The sequence below is a fragment of the Synchiropus splendidus genome, chromosome 16, assembly GCF_027744825.2.
Source record: "Synchiropus splendidus isolate RoL2022-P1 chromosome 16, RoL_Sspl_1.0, whole genome shotgun sequence".
NCBI classification, from domain to species: Eukaryota; Metazoa; Chordata; class Actinopteri; order Syngnathiformes; family Callionymidae; genus Synchiropus; species Synchiropus splendidus.
The window spans coordinates 19,861,026-19,879,530 of NC_071349.1; the positions used below are offsets into that span (position 1 = coordinate 19,861,026).

An 18,505-nucleotide genomic window follows, 5' to 3' on the forward strand; every position below is an offset into this window, starting at 1 on the left:
TCTTTTGCGTCAGTTCTTCATTCTGATAAATTCAGTGTATTTTTGGTGATTGGATTCTCATAAGTAAGCGTCTCTTTCTTAGTTCAATTGCTTTCTTACAGTCTGACAATAGTAATGCGTTTAAAGTGAAACTACTATCTGCTGATCGGAGTTTTGCTTGGCAGGAAGTTGGTGTCTCTTGGGGTTATGGTGAGCAGCTCAAAACTTTTAAACTGAAGTCAATGAGTTGATGTGGTTGAGGCTTTTCTTGGATTAGTGTGATCTCACTGTGTTGATCGGTGATCGGTGTGTGTGCAAAAGCCAACCAGAGCTCATGGAGAAGGCAGCGGTGAAGCAAAACGGTTGACACCCCACTGAAAACATGCAGAGCAGACTAAAGGTTTGGTAAAAGCCTGTATATAGTGCTGATCACCTGCTGTGGAAATGTGTTTCCGAACCACACACCTGCACCAAAGACGTGAAATGTGCCTTTATGAGTGTGTCAACGAGACAATATAAAGTGCAGAATAATGAGAGCAGGAACCAGCGGAGCACGTGTTGCACTGGCCCGGGCCTCCAAGTCACTGCTGGCTGCTCTAATTACATGCTGGCTGCCGCCTCACCGCTGCCAGGGGGCCCATAAAGCACGCGTGTTAAAAGTCTCTTCAGGTTCCTCTCCGGAGTCTGCAGGGTTTTACTTACTAAATTAGTCCATTTAACTGGCTCACTGTAAACCTTTATTTACTCTGTTCACTGATGTCCAGAAGTATAAAAATGAATCCCATAAGTGACACCTCAAGTCTGCTGGACACGGCCTCGTCTTCTTTATTATCAGCCTTGTCAAGTGCACTATTACATATATGTCTCATTAGTAACATCATTGTTATTGTATCATAACAACGATGTCCCACTTTGGGATTAAAACATATCCATATGTAGTTTTGACCCCTGACTCTGTTAAACAAGCGGATTACTTGTGAAGAGTCAAATTAAAAATATGTATGTAGTTATCAATAAATACGGTATTTTAGCGTTTAGCGATTAGCAATTCGCATCGCCCCAGAGTGATATTATACTCCAAACTGTGTAGACACGAATGTTGTGAATGATTGCTAGATGTTTGATTTTGGAAGACAGGAAATACGGTCAGATTATAGTAGTTCGCTTGCATTTAATAAATGGAGTTAAAGTGCACCAAATGAACGTATTATCGTTTCATTTATTGCTCATCAAATCTGTTTTTAATCTGATTTTAACGACGTCTTAATAAAAAAATATATACATATAAAATAATAATAAATGGTAACGTTGAAGAAATTGACTGGCGACCTTCCAAATGTGGTTGGCAGTGTTACATGATCGCGTTATTATCGTTATCGTTTGATGAAGTTATTTTCCCTCTAATTTCTGAAGGTAACACGACAGGCTTTAGGACCCAGCAGCCGGTAGCAGCCCGTCCGCAGGCCCCTGCAGTGAGAGCGGCGCATCTGGAGGAGAGTTGACCGGCTGGGGGAGGCGGAGGACGGGGAAGAGGAGAAGAGGAAGGAGGCTCCGGGAGCACCAGACGTCAAGGGCCAGGCCTGGGACTGGGTCAATCGGGTAAAGACATGCTCATGCTTTCTCGGCTCCTCTGCCGAACCTGACTGCAGCCTGCGCGGCGGAGCCGTCCGTGGCGCGCGAGCGAGGTCTCGGGCGAAGCGGAAGGCGAACGGAGGCGGTTCGGGTTCGGTCTTTTTGCAGATGTCCCCAGCGGATACGTGAACTTGACCGAATTGAGCGCCTCGGGGCAAAGCTGGCGAGTGTTAGAAGCCGGACCTGGTGACTGTAGTCTCGCCGCATGATGCCGACGGGCCTGTATAGTCGCCGGCTGATCCTGCAGCTGCGACCCTCGCTGCTTCAGCACGACATCGGAATACCAGCACATGGAATATGCGCCTCACCCCCTATTCATATGGCTCGTTTTTAATGACAGGAGTCACGGTATCACACGCTCGTCCTCAGCCGGCCCTCGTAGCATGATACGGAAACTTATTGAACTCCCACCTAATCGATACACGTGATCAGCGGGCAGCTCGAAGTTGCATTTGAAGTTCAAGTGTCTCGCTGACAATAGAGTGCAGACACAGGAGTGTGGCCTCCATGTGGTGTTGATGTGGACCCGGGCCTATAGGCAGCAGTAGCCCCACCGTGCGCTATAGGTTCTTCCCATATGCAGCTTACACAAGGCAAAGAGCAATCTGATACCGAGGAGGTTCCTGTTTATGACAGAAAAATGAAAGGCTTGCAGCGCGTGTGCACGTCTGTTGCTGAGAAATGTCACTGCACTGTCAGATCAAGACGCTGATCTGAGTTTTCTCCCTCTTGCAGAGCAGGAAGGAGAGGGACCATCGCTTATTACTTTTCTTTTTTTTCCCCCACATCCCTTTTTTTTAAACCATTGTCGTCATCGGATATTACCCGTAATTGCCATGCCGTCCAACACTGCTGTCACTAACACTGCTGCGTACCCCGACTCACCTGGACGCAGAATGGTGAGTAGCATGTGGAAAAGTAGTTTTCAGTGGAGAGTGAGTGCGTGCAAGGTTTGGATGGCAACATGACGTGTTTGACTTATCAACTCTGACTGTGAAACTCTGACTTAAAAGCCCCAGGATAGAGTTAAGATCAGGTGTCGCCGCCTGGTCTTCTCATAGCTGGACAAGAGAATGTGGCTCTGCTCTGCATCTGGAAATGTTCATCAGCTTTACCTTCCGCCTGATGCTCCCTGATCAGTCACACCTGTACTACCCCAAAATCTACACGGCCTCCCTCTTGAAGTTACCTCCCACTGAGAGACATGGTCTCAGACTCGCCAGTGCTGACAACAATCCTCGCCACATTCCGCCTTCATCGATTCTCGTCCGCTGAATTCCAAACCGAACCTCATTGCCATGTTAAAAAATTCAAGAAGCTACTACTAGTATAAGCAAATAACAGTCATAAACATCCTAATATTATGTAATTGCGTACTGATTAGTTTAAGTGTGTGATGAAGTTTCTCTGTCGTCACGTCGTGTGTCACCCCCCTCCAAAGACACTGGCTCAGTGAAGGAGGACGTTAAACAAAGACATTCAAGGGAGCTGAAATAAAATGCTTTTAAAATGTTGTGTTTGTTCACGCCAAGCATCGGCCGAACTGTCGTGGGGAGTGCGGTGAAGTGTTCGTCAAGTGAGTGCCAATGAGTCCAGGCCCAAGTCAAATCAGTCGTGTGTCTTTTATGGAAGCTTGTATGGCAATAGTGGCTCATTGAACCGTATAAATGGCCTGTATTTTCCAAAGTGAAAGGGAGGAGCTGTCCTCAGTGTAATACAACGCTGTCCTCATCGCAAGTTTATCCGTCAGTCATGACACATTGACTTCCTAATCTGGGGAGCCATTATTGGAGCTCAGCTTCTGAGGGGTGCGTGGTGTCATGTCACCTGACTGTCACTGTGCGTGTGGCGGCGGGATCATCCTTCCTAATGGAGGTTGGTGACGTGGGCGTTGGCTGCTGCAGGTTGAGCTGGAAGGACTGGGAGTGATTTCGTCCTCATCCACTGCCTTCCCATTATTCTGCCCTGGTTGCCTGGCAACAGATGTTGCCTTAAATAACTGGCTACTCTGACAGAAAAAAGGGGTCTGGATATTGACAGTGTTTCAGGGTTCACCTCAGGCTATGACAAATGGTATGAAACGTGCGTCTAGGAAACACCAGCGAAGCTGACGGTGGGTTGTCGTTTTCCCGTCTCTGAGCTCTTCTCGTGTGTCGTGAGCAGACGCAGCCATGAGTGGAGCCATGCGTGTGTGTGGTTCCTCTAGTCCTCGCTTTTCTGTCAAACGCTTCAGTGAAAGAGCACTGGAGAACAACAAGTGTTCTCTTGCAGTGTGACCATCCATCAGACTCGCCAGTCACAGTTTACATTTCATGTTAAAAATAAGACTGAGTCGCTGTTTTTTATTGTGTGGTGCATGAAATTGTCTTATTATCTTTTCATAGTAATGACAGTGTTTTGGATGGTTGGATAACTATCGTTCAGTAGTATAGAAGTATGAAGAAGTAGTGACCATCTTTGTGCTCACCTAGCTTGGGTCTCACCATGACTGAGCATAAGAGGGCTGGGGGCGCTGCCCCACGCCCCCTATTTTGGGGCGATGTAAAAGATTGCAGGACACATTCCAGGCCTGTGGCTGGAGTTGCAATGTTCTACCAACAAATGAAGACATTGATGTAGCAAGCCAGACATTTGAGCTACATTAGCATAACAACCCAAACATGGAAGCAGAGACATTGTGGCTGGTGACGAGGTTCTCTGTGGCAAGAGAAGAGTTTGACATCCCAGCTTAATAGCTTTATGCGTTTGTAACAATATATTGTTTATTACAAACAGAGTTGTATTCCATGTGTTTAGGTACGTGCACTACAACTCTGTGCAGTAGGCAGTCAGTACAGGGTTATCGTACCGTAGCAGACCCCTTTCCCCATTAGACCCCACCTTGCTATTTATCCAATCTGCAGCTGTCCTCACCCGGTCCTTCTCTTCACATTTCCATTGTCCTGTCACCAGGGAGAACGAAGAAGGACAAATTGCGTGCTGTTCTTGACATCTTACAGATCAATAGAATGTCAGGATCGTACCTGCCGACCCAAATAAACTGCAAAATTCGCACTTCTGTCTGTCAAGGTAATACAAAAATATAATCATGAAAGTCATACCATCTCTTTGTGCAGTTGAGTCCTGAATAGATTGCAAAGAAAGGCTAACAGATGTAAAAATATAAATATATGTATATAAAAGTCCTTCATATTTTTAGTTCCTTTGTCAGTTTTATGTTGTTTTCTTTCATACAATACCATATGTTTTGGCAATATCTCCCTCATATTAGGAGCATGGCCTCATATCACTCAAGAGGCCTTCATTCAACACACCTGCGTGAAAATGGTGTTAGCTGTGTCACTCTCAGTCAGGAAACAGTTGATACAGATTTCCTGGAGACCTTGAGGCTCCTTACCCTAAAATCTATAGTAAGATTTCCACGACCTCAAAGGCTCACTCTCATTATTTACCAGTCCAATGTTCCAACACCTGCAGTTCAGATCAGGGCGGGTGACAGCCCTACAGCATGAACATGGGGCGATTGTGACGCTGGTCACATGTCTCAGTTGCATGGGTCTTTTTGTAGCTTCCTCGCTGACATCATGGAAGGTAGTTTCCCTGCTTTGTTCAACACAGCAACAGAGAGTCACACATTTTCTGTATCAAATCAGCTTTTTAAGGGGAATTTTCTTCCATTGTAACCCACATCGGACATCGGTCAGATATTTGGTTACTTTAACTTGCAGACTTCAGATGCAAGTTAAAGTAACTTGCATCTGACAAGTTACTTTAACTTGCATCTGACACTGATGACAAAATGACATCAGTGTCATTTTGTCATGATGATGCTTGTCTGGGGATTTTCCTTTTAAAATCACCAAGATTGCGTCTATTTCTATAATGCCTGTTGCCTTTTCCTCTTGCCACTCAAGATTTCTGGCTTGGAGCACGACCTTCTCATCTGGTGGTGGGTCAGAAGTAGGGCTACGACTAGTCTAAATTAAATTAAACAGATTCATGAGTCGGTTAGTCGTGACGTCATCATTCTCGCAGAACAATCTATAGTAAGAGGAGAAAGGACTGAGGTTATGTAACCGTGGCAACCCAAAATGTCTAAAGTACGGCACACGCCAATGGAACCATAGCTTTCACTCCACTGTTTGAACAATTAAAATTCAAATGTGAAGTGTCAAAACAAGATTTTACCCTGAACAAGTGTTTACAAAACTATATTTGCATTTGATTTATTTAAGTTTGTGTTCTATTCGCAACACTATTTTAGTGTGAAGAAAAAACATGCAGTCTGTGTTGATATCGTCCTGACTTGAATCTGAAAGGTTCTGTGAAGGAGGCAGGCAGGTCTCACTCATGCTTCATCAACATAATGTACGCCTCACTACCTTCTGGCTCACTTACTCCGCCTGTACAAGATGACCATGGCATTCCACTAACTACCTTGCCTTGTGCTCCATCCTGTTTTCAAACGTCATCACTGGGAACAGAAGCTTTTTATAAGTTGAATCTGTCATTGTTTCTAAATGTTTTCCTGCCGTGTTGAGTGATAATTACAGGCGTGTGTTGAAGTGGCGTGGCCTCATCACATCAGCCCATCATCTTGGTTAGCTTGTGGTGGGAGCTATTAAAGCTGTGTTTCACAGGAGCCGAGTATAAGTCAAGCTTGGACTGGAAGATCTATTCTCTGGCGAGCTTTCGACTGTCACCAGCCCAAGTCAAGGTTTCAAAAACCAACCCCTCAACGATCAGCTTCCATAGTTAAAGTTCCGTTTCCTCCGACACACGACGAGCCAAAAATGATTTGGAGTCGGAAACACACAGTGGGTTTTCTTTTAAACCTCGTCTAAATTGAATTTTGGACGTTGTTAATTTACGACAACTAGATTTACGAGCGGGAGCGCAGCTGCACCACAAGGCTCACATTTAATAAAATGTCTTGATTTGACGGTTTTAAAAGCCTCTAATGCTCCGGGGGGGGGGAAAGGGGAAACAATGAGGACACTCAAGATCTGCAGACAAGTCTTCTTATTTATGGAAGTCGCTGCAATTCAGGTTTTTTAGGCTATGGAAGTGAATGACACCGTGGTGTTGCTGTGGCTGTACGGTTTATAAGACTCAATAACACACAGAGGGGCTTGGTTATAGACTCTGCTAGATTGAGTCCATTTGTCTCTGTTGGAATCTTACATTTACTACTCTAGGAATTTAATAAGCCACCAACCTTACACGCCCTCCTCAGCTGTCTTACCTTCATTTACATTAGAGGCTGGTGCTTTCATTTAGTCAGTATAGAAATCCAAGAGTCGTCTTTGCGCCAGTCAGCCGCGGGGTTCTTGATCCTGGTGGACGTGGCGCTTTGTTGAGTGAGGTAGACAGTTTTATTAATCAAAGGGAAAATTGAAGCAGAGGGTATGGTGGGAGGGGGGGCTCAGTGTCTTTGTTACCATGTCAACAAAGGGCGATTGTCTGCAGAAGGTCAACTCTCTGTCCGCGGAGCTTCCACTTCACTGGGGTCAAAAGGACTTGTCATCTGTCTCACACAAAGACATTCGAAAGAGTCGCTGGAGTCTCATCGTAAATTCCACATGCCTCATGTGGAGGTTACTGTGTGCGTACAAATCAGAATAGCAGTTGAAACAATGTGTTTTCTTTTGCAGGCTGAGAGCCAAATACTGGACATGGACCTGATAACGGAGGACAAGTTGATCAAACTGGGACGGAAGCAGAAGCAATTTCCAGTGAGTCCTGCTCCACTGCCTCTGAACGTTTGGACAAAAAAGCTCATTCTTTAATTATGAATTAACTAATAAGACGGGTTTTGAACTTGCCTTTTTTGGGAAATACACTTCTTTGTGCGTTTTACTGCTTCTGTAGCCGAACAAGGCCTTAATTTGGGGTTTGAAATTGGAAGCCCTGGGGGGGGGAGAGGTCTGTGAACTTCGAGGGACAGAATGTTTTGTCATTTGTTTAGCCAAGATGAAAAGAATGCTTGAGACTTTTATTCATCGACTGATCTCCTCATTTCTGCAAAACAGAGCTTCATCATTCATTCATTTTTTTAAAGCATGTGATGGCAAATACAGTGGAGTGGAGTCTACATCTTCTCATTTCTACGTGCACCTCGCTGGTTGTCTTCCTCCATCTCCAGTATTCTTGGTCCGACACTCCTCTCGGTCATCTCCTTTCCTTCCTCCCTGCCTTCTTCATCTGCCTCTGAGTCTTGGTCTGCCACTCTGGATGACTGACCCCAGAAGGGAGTGCACCTAATTCCCTCGATTCTACTGAGCACTGATTCACGTAAACATTTTAACATGATGACATTGGCAGCCGCATTTAGCAGTAATTCTTATTTATCACTTATCACTCTAGTGGTGCATGGTATGTATGGTATATGTGCGTTAGTTGGAACATTTACACAGAGCGCTGTTTCTGGAGGAAAAAAAAACTTGATTCTCTGGCACTGGATGTTTGTACCATGTCAGCTCAGATGTGAAAGGTCCCCCTCCCTAGATACTTTGCTGTCAAAAGTGCTCCATTTAAGTCAGACATTTTCTTATGAACTGATTTGAATGGAGGAGTTTCTTGATTGAATAACACAATTGGTTTAGTTTTATGAACAACTCAGTGAAGCCTGACACTATGTGGTTGTTGTTTCCTGTTTTGTTTTTTTAATGTGCTTGATGCGTGTGATGGAAGTGGCTACCATAATGCCATGACTAGAAAACTGGGTGACACTTTAGAATAAGGTCTCATCCATAAGGAAGTTTTAGTGCATTCAACAGATGTCACAACAGCAGGAAGATTCATACTGAGTGTCATAAGGGTTAAAACTAGATTAAGTTCAGTCCACTTCAGAAACTTGTCATGTAACTATACAGTATTATAAACATTCATTACATGTTCTATAAAGTCTTATGCTTGTGTCATGATGAATGTGATAATAATACTTTATCGATGAGTGCTTATAAGTAAAGTGTTACCCTGAATTGTTATTAGTACTATTCAGCTCATTCTCACAAAAGATTATTTTCTATCTCGTAAATATATTACAATATTATTCTCTGACTAATTTCCAGTCCAGCTTTTGCTTTGCTTTTCTTTAGCTTTTCTTTCTGCCCCTCTGAAGTGTGAAGCTTCAAGTCACTGTCCTAAATTATCCCTTTGCAGGGTTGAACTTTTTCACTCGCCTGACTTTCTGACTCTGACCTTTGACCCGTGGCCAAGGCCAAATGTAGTTCACCGGGTCACTGATCTGTTGCGTCATTTTTCCTTGCTTGTGTGTGTGTGTGTGAGAGACAGACAGAGAACGCCCGTCTTCATTTTTGACTTTCTCTGTTTGCCTTTTTGTGTGTGTGAGTGTGTGCTTGAACACACACACACACACACAAACACGCACATTCACCACAGACGCACTGATAGTCTGAACTGTGGCTTTATTGTTTTCATTCATAAGGTCATTGTATGAATACACGCCTTTGTGTCAGATGAAAGTTTAGTCACATTTATCCACAACTTCGACGTGTCCTGTTGATGACTCCCTTTCTACTTAATTTGCAGTTAGCTTTTGATGTTGTGATTGGACTGAAGGAAAAATGTGTGACTCTTTTTTATCAAGAATGTGTTTTCACATGCAACTTCTAGTCGAGAATTGATTTGACCTGATCCTGAGTCCTCGTTCGTCATATAATTAAGAGCTGTACATGTAAATAGATGTGAGGCTGCTATTTTAGTGCAGCTTTGAATTCAAAAGTGTCCACCTACATTGTCTGGAGATGAAAAATGCCATCAGAACCTCCAGCGATCTCAGAAGACGTGCTCCACTTTCCGGTGACCCAGTAATGGAATCATCTTAGAAAGTGTGTTTCAAGCTATTTTTATTGCCTAGAAACTGTTGTTGCTGAAAACAGTGAAGACGTCTCATGTTCTCCCGTGTTATTCTCCTCAGGTTTGTTGAGTGGGCGTTTTGTTTGTAATCTTGTTAAAAGTCCTGCTGCCTAACATTCTTCAGATGTTTCTGCGCTGTGCTCATGTAGATCACTCGGTGGCAGGAAACTGAGCGGTGCACCTGAGGAACTGAATCGTATCCTCTCTCTTGCTGCTGCTGTGAAGCTCTGTGGTTCCGTGCCAGTCTGCAATGGGTTTTTTTTATCTGACTACCTTGAGTAGGAACTTATTATTGGAGCCATTGTAAAGGCAGCAGGTGATATTGCAACAAACAACAGTTAATTGAGACGATGTCAGTTGTCCAAATGTTAGAAATATGACTTTTATTTTGTGAAAAACTGCAATGAAAATCCAGCAAGTGAAAAGTGACCGACAGGAGCTAAAAAATGTTTGAAAAAAAATAAAAATAAAAATAAAGTAAAAGGATTGAAAAATATGACTTGCTTAAATACTTGGCTACAGAGACGCGTATAATACCCAGGTGAAGAAAAAATCTGAATTAACATCCGAAAGGCAAACAAGCAGGAAGGAGAGCCGTACTGCTAGTGGGCGCAACTTGACTGAGCTGATCAGGTGCCACTGCAATAAAGAGTTGAGCACCAAGCAAGAAGCAGCTATACAAATAAGATTAACAGGAAGCGGGATGTGACACTCTTTCAGTGTGGTTTTGTTTTGTTGGAGTCCGCTGAAAAAGATCATCATCATATCACAGTTGTCAATATTGCAGTTCGTTGGTTGTTCGTTCATGAAGAAATCCTTATAAACAAGATGTTCTTTAGACTCTCCTCTCCCACGTGGGTGTGTAGGACTCAATCATGAATTATAAAGGAGTTTTGTGACGTAAACCTGTGTGAGAGCGGCTGACGAAAGACTAGAAACCGGTCTCAGCTGGCGCCTACAGTGACTGGGCTTGGCTCCATCCATCCAGCCGTGAAACTTGATGGTTCCAACTCTGTTTGTATTGAGAGTGATGTCATACTTTTACCCGAGTGTTTAAGTTTCCGACCTTCTGCTCGCCTGCAGGTGGAAAGCTGCGACTCCTACAAAGACAGTGTTAGTTTCAACAGCTTCGGCGGAGAGAGAAAACTCCCCATGCCAGACGTCCACAATGGAGAATTGGCCGGGCAGAGAGACAGAACATCCCTCGCCTGCTTCCCCAAACAGGAGAAGAGGAAAGTGGAAAATGGGATCCAGAGACAGCCTTCTTTCTGCAGAGCTGACGACAGCTCCAACAGCCGGAGTCTGAGCTCATCAGAGAATGGATTTCTGCCCAGTCGGGACGACCAGGACTCGGAGAGAGCCAGGGACGACTGTATGACTGCGCCGTACAAGAAGCGAGGGAGGCGGAAACTGGAGCGGCCAACGAAATGTGAGTTGTACCTGCTGCCTGCTGACGTTTGCCTCCTGCAGCAGGGGAAGTGGTGTGCGAGTGACTGCAACCAGAGAGAGTGGTGTGCTGCAAACAAAGGTTACTATGAAGGAAACACAAATGCTGCCACAAATGATGATACAGTGGCCGTTCGCCTTTCTGTGGGTCCAACATGTTAGACTACAAACTGGGCTCTTCATGATGATACAATTGCAAAATCTATATTTATAGTCTTTTCCACAGGATTAAAAAGCGAAAAGCACATTTCTTGTTAACTTGTAAAAGAGAACCGCAGATAATTTATCCAAAATCGTTCAAAAAAAAGACTTTGTTTTAGTATCCGCACAGCAGCAAATTGGCCTCTTGTTGAGTCTCTTGTTGAGGTTGTCTGTTCTCTCTGAAAAATGTATGTAAAATGAAAAATAGATTTGTATGATCGCCACCCGCTCGACTATTTTTGGCATTATTTTGTTTTGAGGTATATTTAAGTACTCTATCATTTCACCATTCACAGTGGATCTCCACCTATGATTTTGCGCCTCTTGTGCTGTGGCGGAGCCCAAATCCCTCTTTGTTGGCTACAGGCAGGTTGATGTTGTGAAGCGCGGCCTGCCAGGTGGATGGCGGCGTGCAGCCCAGAAGCTGTCTGTGGTCTACAGCCGCATCATCCCACTTGGAAACATGACTTAATTTTTAACAATAATTGCAGATAGCATTGTTTTCCTTCAGTTTGTAAAACCGGTTCACAAGCTTAATGTCTAATCTGTGTTTGAGTCCAAAGTTTGCTGGTGCGTCAGACAGGAAACGCTTGACAACGTTCATCCAGCCGCGCCGTCTAACACGAGCATGGAGGAATTCTGGAGTACCTCTCTCTATCTATGTCTATCTCTCTAAATCTTGTGACAAACTTGAAGCATTTCATTTTTCAAGTTGAGTGTATGTACTGCATGTAGCACTGCAGTGTTAAATAATATAAATGCGAATCCCCCAAAAATGCAAGTAAATAATGCGCGCTTGGGATTACGGAGCATAGTCTAATCTTAATTGACTTTGCAGTGGTTGCAGTTTGTTATTTGTTGCATAAAGCTGGTATTTTGAAGTGGCTTCAGATGTATTGTGGTGCTGGCTGGGCAGCCTTGACTGAGCATGTGGGCAGGAGGAATGTGCTGCCACTGTGGTGGATCAATAACCATCTAAACTGGGATGCTGTTATCCATCCAGAGGGCGTAGGGAGGTTTTGAGCCCTGTCCTGAGCGGAAGTGCAGTGTAGCAAGACGAGAACTGGAACCCAGTCAGGCTGGCAGTGTATACTCTCTCAGTGGGTATCATTAGACAGCTCCCATCACAGACCCGGTGACCTTGGCCATCTGCACCGCATCACCGATTTGTTATATGGTCACTTATTGCCAATGAGGACAGGATGTCAGGCAAAAGCAGCTCAGGGGAGGGAGAGGTGGTGCTCAGGACACATGGCGTCTGAGAGGGCAGCCTATTGTGTGGGAAGGTCTTCACAGCGCTTCACTGACAGCCACACTGTTTGTTGTACAGCACACCTGCCATTAAAACATGTCCTGAGCCTCTCAGTCCTGGAGCGCTGTGATCACATCACAGCCTTGCAGCCTTTCTCCTTTTGACAGCTGGCCACAATTGACTTCTTATCGCTGAGAGTACATTAGGATACTATAATGTGTGTACTTTCTTTCTTCGGAGTTGTGGGGCCAACCTCTCCATGGTCTGCAGAAAACACTGGTCAATTAATAACTGGCTGACACTGATGGAGGCTTCTGCCTGTGACAATAGCCAACCAACCGTCGTCTGAGGATGTGTAGTTTTATTCCCTCGACTCTCCAGTCTACACTGTTGTCGACTTGCTGTCTGGACAGATAGAGACAATGATTCACAGTGACAATGACAGACAGAGATTCACTGTCTAATTCCTCATTTGTCAGAAGGTTTTAACCAGATGTAGTAGAACCCGGAGAACCCATAGCATTGTCAGCTGTAACCTTGTCTTCACCTGCATTGATCGTCCTTCAGCCACACCTCCATGAACCTCATTGTTATCGTCTGTCACTCGCGTCGCTCGTCTCACGTTCCGGTCCCTAACTTTGTCCCCTGCTCACGTTCTTCTCATTAGGCCATTAGGCCATTAAACAGTGGCATTGTTTACTGTTCTTGTTTTGTCTGGAAAGCTGTATTTCTGGCTTGATGAGGCTCGAGCTTCAGTCTGTGGTCATTTATGACTCAGACATAAGTGTTTTTTTTTACATCTGGATCTGGATAGGTATGAATTTATAGGCGTCATAAAAGGTTACTACTTCCAGTGTCAAGAGAAAAATGTTTTAGATTTCATTGTAATTGTCTTGATAAGATTTGTGTGAAGGCGGGAAGCTTCTTCACTGGTGATAGCACCAACTGCAATCATTGAGACATAGCAAACGAGATACGAGATAGTAATCTCAATATGCACCTTCTCCTGTGATGTCTTCTGTGTTCTGGCAGATTGATTTACTAAGGTGCAAGAGCCTCAAATTTTCACAGAGGGCTGAACCACAGATCAGTCATAAATAAGTAGTTAGTTCCACTGGTGTGTTGGCATGGGAATGAAGTACTCTGTTGGCATGAAAACACAAGTTTGAAATAAGGATGAAACATGAGCTTTATGCATCTTCTTTCATTGTTGCCATAACCGGCCCCACATGCGGGCATTCGCGGGTCAAGCCCCAGTCCTAGCCACTGACCTATCTGCATCATGACTCTCGTAGATGGGCAACAAATGTGCCAACAACATGCCCCCTGGTGCATTCTGGGTATGGAGGGCCCTGTCATATGCCCCGCCCCGAGGCCCGCCATTGATTTGTTCAGCCACCGAGTTTGACTGAGGACAGTTTGTATTTGTGACATCAAATCTTCTGCTCAGCGTACCCACAAGTCCTTCTTTCTAACTCAACTGCTGCTAGGTGAAGCTCAGGTCATGATCCAGTCGCGATGGTCAGCGAGTTGCTGAACAGCTCCAGATGAGGTGGCGTGTTCTTTCTCAGCGTTGGGGGTGTGCGATCAGCTAACATCAACCAGCTGTATTACTTATGAAGGGGGATATAAGGTAAAGAGCCTGATTTCTGCCAAAGCAAACCTGGCTCTCCTCCACACACATCAACACACGGACAGCCACAGCACACCGTCTGGGTTGCATCATTTCTTCTGAGCAAATACCTCGCTGCGATCAAACGACTTCACTGTGACGATGCGCCAGGTGGTTCTTGACTTGACATCTGTAAGCACCGATATACTTTGACTGAAAATGTGATCTGCTTTTTATGAGGTGGTTAAATATTTGTGCCATTGAAGTGTCATGCATCTTTGACATTTTGTACCTTGTGTTTCTTCAGATGTGGAGCACAAAGAGGAGGACGGACGTGACGCCGCCAAGTCCGAGGTACGGTTGCTGTCATCTTTTTTTAATCAACACGTTGCTTCACCATGTGTGTGGCTGTGTTCTGTATTGAGGATGTAGCCTTTGCTGCAGGAATAAATATCTCAGGGTCACAGTGAGGAAGAGGAGTGTCGACTTTGTTAAACGCTGAGCACAGTTTCAGAGCCCACAAAGGTCCTGACACAACAAAAACAGACCACTCTCTTCCTCGACAGTGACTCCGTTAGGTGTTATAGGTGCTGGAATTTGTGGAAGAAATGGTACCTGATGGTGTATAAATTGAAATGTCAAATACACTTGGTGAGCTGGTGAGAAATTTCATTTCAACACCAGGGCATCGTTTTTAAGTGCTGAGTGATGTCGAGTTTTTCAACGTCAAAGACAGCAAGCAGCTAACTGTTTCTCTTAACACCTCAAACAGGGAGGTCGTGGGAGACTGCGAAGGGGAGTTGGTTGGGAGATCAGCCTTCGTCAGAGGCCCATGCCCAGAATAACCTTCCAGGCTGGTGACCCTTATTACATTAGCAAGCGGACCAGAGAGGAGTGGCTGGCCAAGTGGAAGATGGAGGTGAGTACCGCAGCTCTGTCTTGGCCACCGGCTCATGACAGATGACAGGGCGAGTGGCAGGCGATCACTACAGCTGTCAGGGTTCATGTTGGGGCGTGCTGGATTTGACGGCCAAGTGTATTTGATAGGTCATATGATATCTCATGAAGGTACCATTTATTTCAGCAGATGTTCAGGGCTCTTGCTTCTGTTTGCTCAGGCTGATGTTCTATCCCAGGGAGCGGTGTTGACGGCCCTTGTCATAAATAATTACAACGAAGAAACTCTGTGTGTTCATTTAGTTTTAGCTTTCAACCAGAAATTACATCATGACGCAGATGAGTGCCGTGTCAGACTCTGGCGGCAGCTGATGATGTGGTCAGAGGAACCAACTCTGTAAACAAGAAGTGCACCAAAGTGAGGAAGCTGGGAGCAATATCAGCCAAGATCTCACTGAATTGTTTGGAATAACAAAGGACTGCAGCCCTGTTGATTTGAACCACATTGTTATTTAAGCCATAACTTGGGCCTGTGAAGGGTCTGACGTTGAAGAATCAGAGATGCCCATTGGATGGCTCGAAAACACCAAATGATTATTTCTAAAAGATTTCTAAATATTTAATATTCAAGTATATAATGTGTGTCCGTTTACAGGACACTACCATCACAATCAGAGCTGAAATGTAAATAATTTGTTTGTTGCTTTGAGGCTGTAACTCAACACCTGAATTGCTTTGCATAGCTGATGTGTACACACGCTTGGATCACACCTAAAACCTAATGAAAAGGGACTTTCTTTTGCATGCAGGTTTTGATGCTGCTCAATCTCGTTGCCATTTAGGTATGTTGGTATCATCTTTTGAAAGCTGTGGCCATGGCAGTTAGTTCTTTGGTGACCAACGTTCTGGCCGCAGGATTCATGTGTATCTCCTCGGAAATGTCAGCAGTGCAATGATTGTACTGAAGATGGTGTGGGATTGCCACTTGTTCTCTGATGATGCATCACCCACTATTTTATGAAGAACAGACCAACTACTACAGGCACAATTAGTACCCACAGTTGCAACGCAGCATTTCAGCTTTTCTTCGCGGATGTTGAGGCTTAACAGCTTGTTTACGTTCATAACCCACGGTAAGAATGTAGCGAACAGGACATTCCTCTTGTGGTGTCATCAAGGTGCAGCAACACAACACTGAATTCACATTCACTCAGAATAGTTTCACACTTATTTAGTGTTCCAATTCACCAAACTATGTAAGATCTTTTCATACGGCATATTTATGCTTAGTACCAGAACCCTGTCGCGGACCCTTTAAAGCACTTCAGTTGTCGATCTGCATGGCTATTAGGTTCACTTGACCCATATCTCTGCTGAATGGAAAATATATTCACATGAAGGCCTTCTTTCTACACTTGTTTGAATGATGTTGTGGAGCGTTGTGTTGTGTCACATGAAGCTCCTTTGTAGATAAGAGTGTTTGATGAGCCATGAGGCTGTTCTAAACAAATCAGATTTTCTGCTGACACTGTAGACTTCATCAGGAAAATCAACTCAACAAATGTGAAAATCGGTCGTATGGTCTCAGCCCTTCTCTCAAGTAGGATTTTTATTATATCTCAGTTACTTCACTGTTTGATAGCTCACACTGCAAGAGCATGGTTGAAATGATTGCTGCATCTTTGCTCTCCTTTTCTCCTGCTCACCCCCTTGGTTTTCACAGTGGCCATGAAAACGTCTGCTGGGGGAAATGACTGCCAAATTAGCCGGACGTAGTGGGGCCACAAGTGAAATGTCATGAAATATGAGGCAGGCCGCAAAGATAATGTCTCAACAAGGCTGAGATTTACTGGGATTTGTGAAATGCAAATTGAAGCTGGCTCTGTTTCGCCTCTATTCTTGACTGATGCATGGTGAGCTTTGATCTAATTTGGCCAGGGGATGATTTAGCGAGTCATTAAAGCCTCCTCCCCAGAGCTTAAAAGCATGCACGTCCCGATTCTGAGAGTGTTTTTATTGCATGCTGCTGCAGGGGAGCAACACTCACTGAAGAGCTTTCTTGCACTTTCTCCCAGAACGTGCTCTCGTATGTTGTTACAGTGAAGCCCCTCGCGCTGTCCTACCCCTATTCTTCCGCTGACCCCTCCCCCAGTTTTGGAACTGACTCCACGCTATGGATATGAGAGTGAAGATGAGATTCGCAGCAAATTTTCAGCCCTGCTTGCAAGACAGCCTCTTGGCTCGCTGCCCACATTTTGCAAGTCCCTTCTAGCCAACCAGAGTTCCTGTTGAGAATCACCTGACCCTGAATTCCCAGACAAAGAAATGTTCATGCTTTCCCTTTTTTTAAAGCGATCTCCTCTACCCTGAGAAAGGGGGTGAAAAAAAGCCTCACACTGGATTATGAGGGTTGCGCACGGGCGTATATGGGTATGTGCATTGTTTGTTTGGTAACAGAGGGGGGATTGCGTGCATGTCTGATTAGCCTGCTCCCAAATCTGCTGACTTCAGGTATTTCCACGAGAGTTGTTGTCGGACCATCTGCTCCGAACGGCTTAAAGGGAAATGGTCACTTTAAAAGTGTTACTGTAGCGGAAGAAAGTTGTTGTTCTGCTGCCTTTTTGGGCTCATTTTCGTTTAGCTCAACCTTCATTAGCCTTGCTCTTGGCTGTTTTCAAACACAGAAGAGTTTAGAATCTTGAATCTTCAACATTCTTCTCATACTTAAATCATCAAGCGTCAGAAGTCTAAATGTTACTGAGCTCATTCATGGGACGTCATACTTGTTTGTTGGGGTATAAAACTGAGAGTGGACAGTCATTTTAAGTGAATCCTGTAACACAAATAGATCCCTAGCTTGTTTAGATTATCACATTACACATTAATTACACATTCTGACTTTCATTTACACCGTGTCTTAAATTCAAATTGTTCTTATAAGTTAGCACATGTGATGAAGTCTAATAAAGTGTTTCATCTAATGACAACATGAGCCCATATCTTCTCACCTGTTACCCCCAAACTTATCGACGTCAAGGCGTCAATGATCTCTTCCATCGCATGAGCTCTTGTCACCGCTCAGTCCAGCTCAGCAGACGCATGGAAGCATTAGCGTTGAAGACACATCGCACTGTATAATCCATCAAACAATTACACAAAACAGTTCCCCGCTGTGCCTCTCTTGCCTGTTGCGCATGAGAGACTGCTGCATTCAAAGGTCAAACTCTTTTGTGCTGCTTCAAAGGCTCACTGTCACATTGCATGAGGGGGCAACGTCTAGTGACACTTTATTTCAACTAACATTTACATTTAGTGCCGAGCAGCTTCGATTCCCGCCGCCCTTCCTTGTGTCTTGATGTCTTTGTTTGGATAGTTTTGTTGCTAATCTTATCTCCAAATTAATCGTGTGGTCCCTCGATTGATTGACAAGTAGAATCTCAGCGCCACAGAGGTCTATCTTTCCTGTCTCTACGTGTACTCTGCCACCCCTGAAGCCCTTAAGGAATCCCACCGCTCAGAACCCCAAGTCAGATTATCCTGTATTGTGCGTGTCTCTACACTGCCAAATCTTTCTTGATCTAAACTGGTGCGGTAGCTTCAGTTTT

At 44.6% G+C, this 18,505-nt stretch overlaps 1 protein-coding gene across 5 annotated transcripts in view; it reads left to right on the forward strand.

Annotated features, from left to right (window-relative positions):
- The first annotated feature begins 1,430 nt into the window (after positions 1-1,430).
- The window catches only part of dnmt3ab (DNA (cytosine-5-)-methyltransferase 3 alpha b), a 28,378-nt gene continuing 11,303 nt past the window's right edge, over positions 1,431-18,505 (forward strand). Inside the window, exons 1-6 of one of the 5 annotated variants that reach the window (XM_053844815.1) lie at positions 1,431-1,578; positions 2,352-2,510; positions 7,266-7,346; positions 10,576-10,921; positions 14,311-14,357; positions 14,776-14,922. In XM_053844815.1, the coding sequence (XP_053700790.1) occupies positions 2,448-2,510; positions 7,266-7,346; positions 10,576-10,921; positions 14,311-14,357; positions 14,776-14,922 (684 nt within the window). In that variant the 5' untranslated portion in view covers positions 1,431-1,578; positions 2,352-2,447. Of the gene's footprint in view, positions 1,579-2,346; positions 2,511-7,265; positions 7,347-10,575; positions 10,922-14,310; positions 14,358-14,775; positions 14,923-16,146; positions 17,331-18,505 lie in introns of those variants that run through there. The other 4 variants (XM_053844813.1, XM_053844817.1, XM_053844816.1 and 1 more) reach the window with 4 other exon arrangements.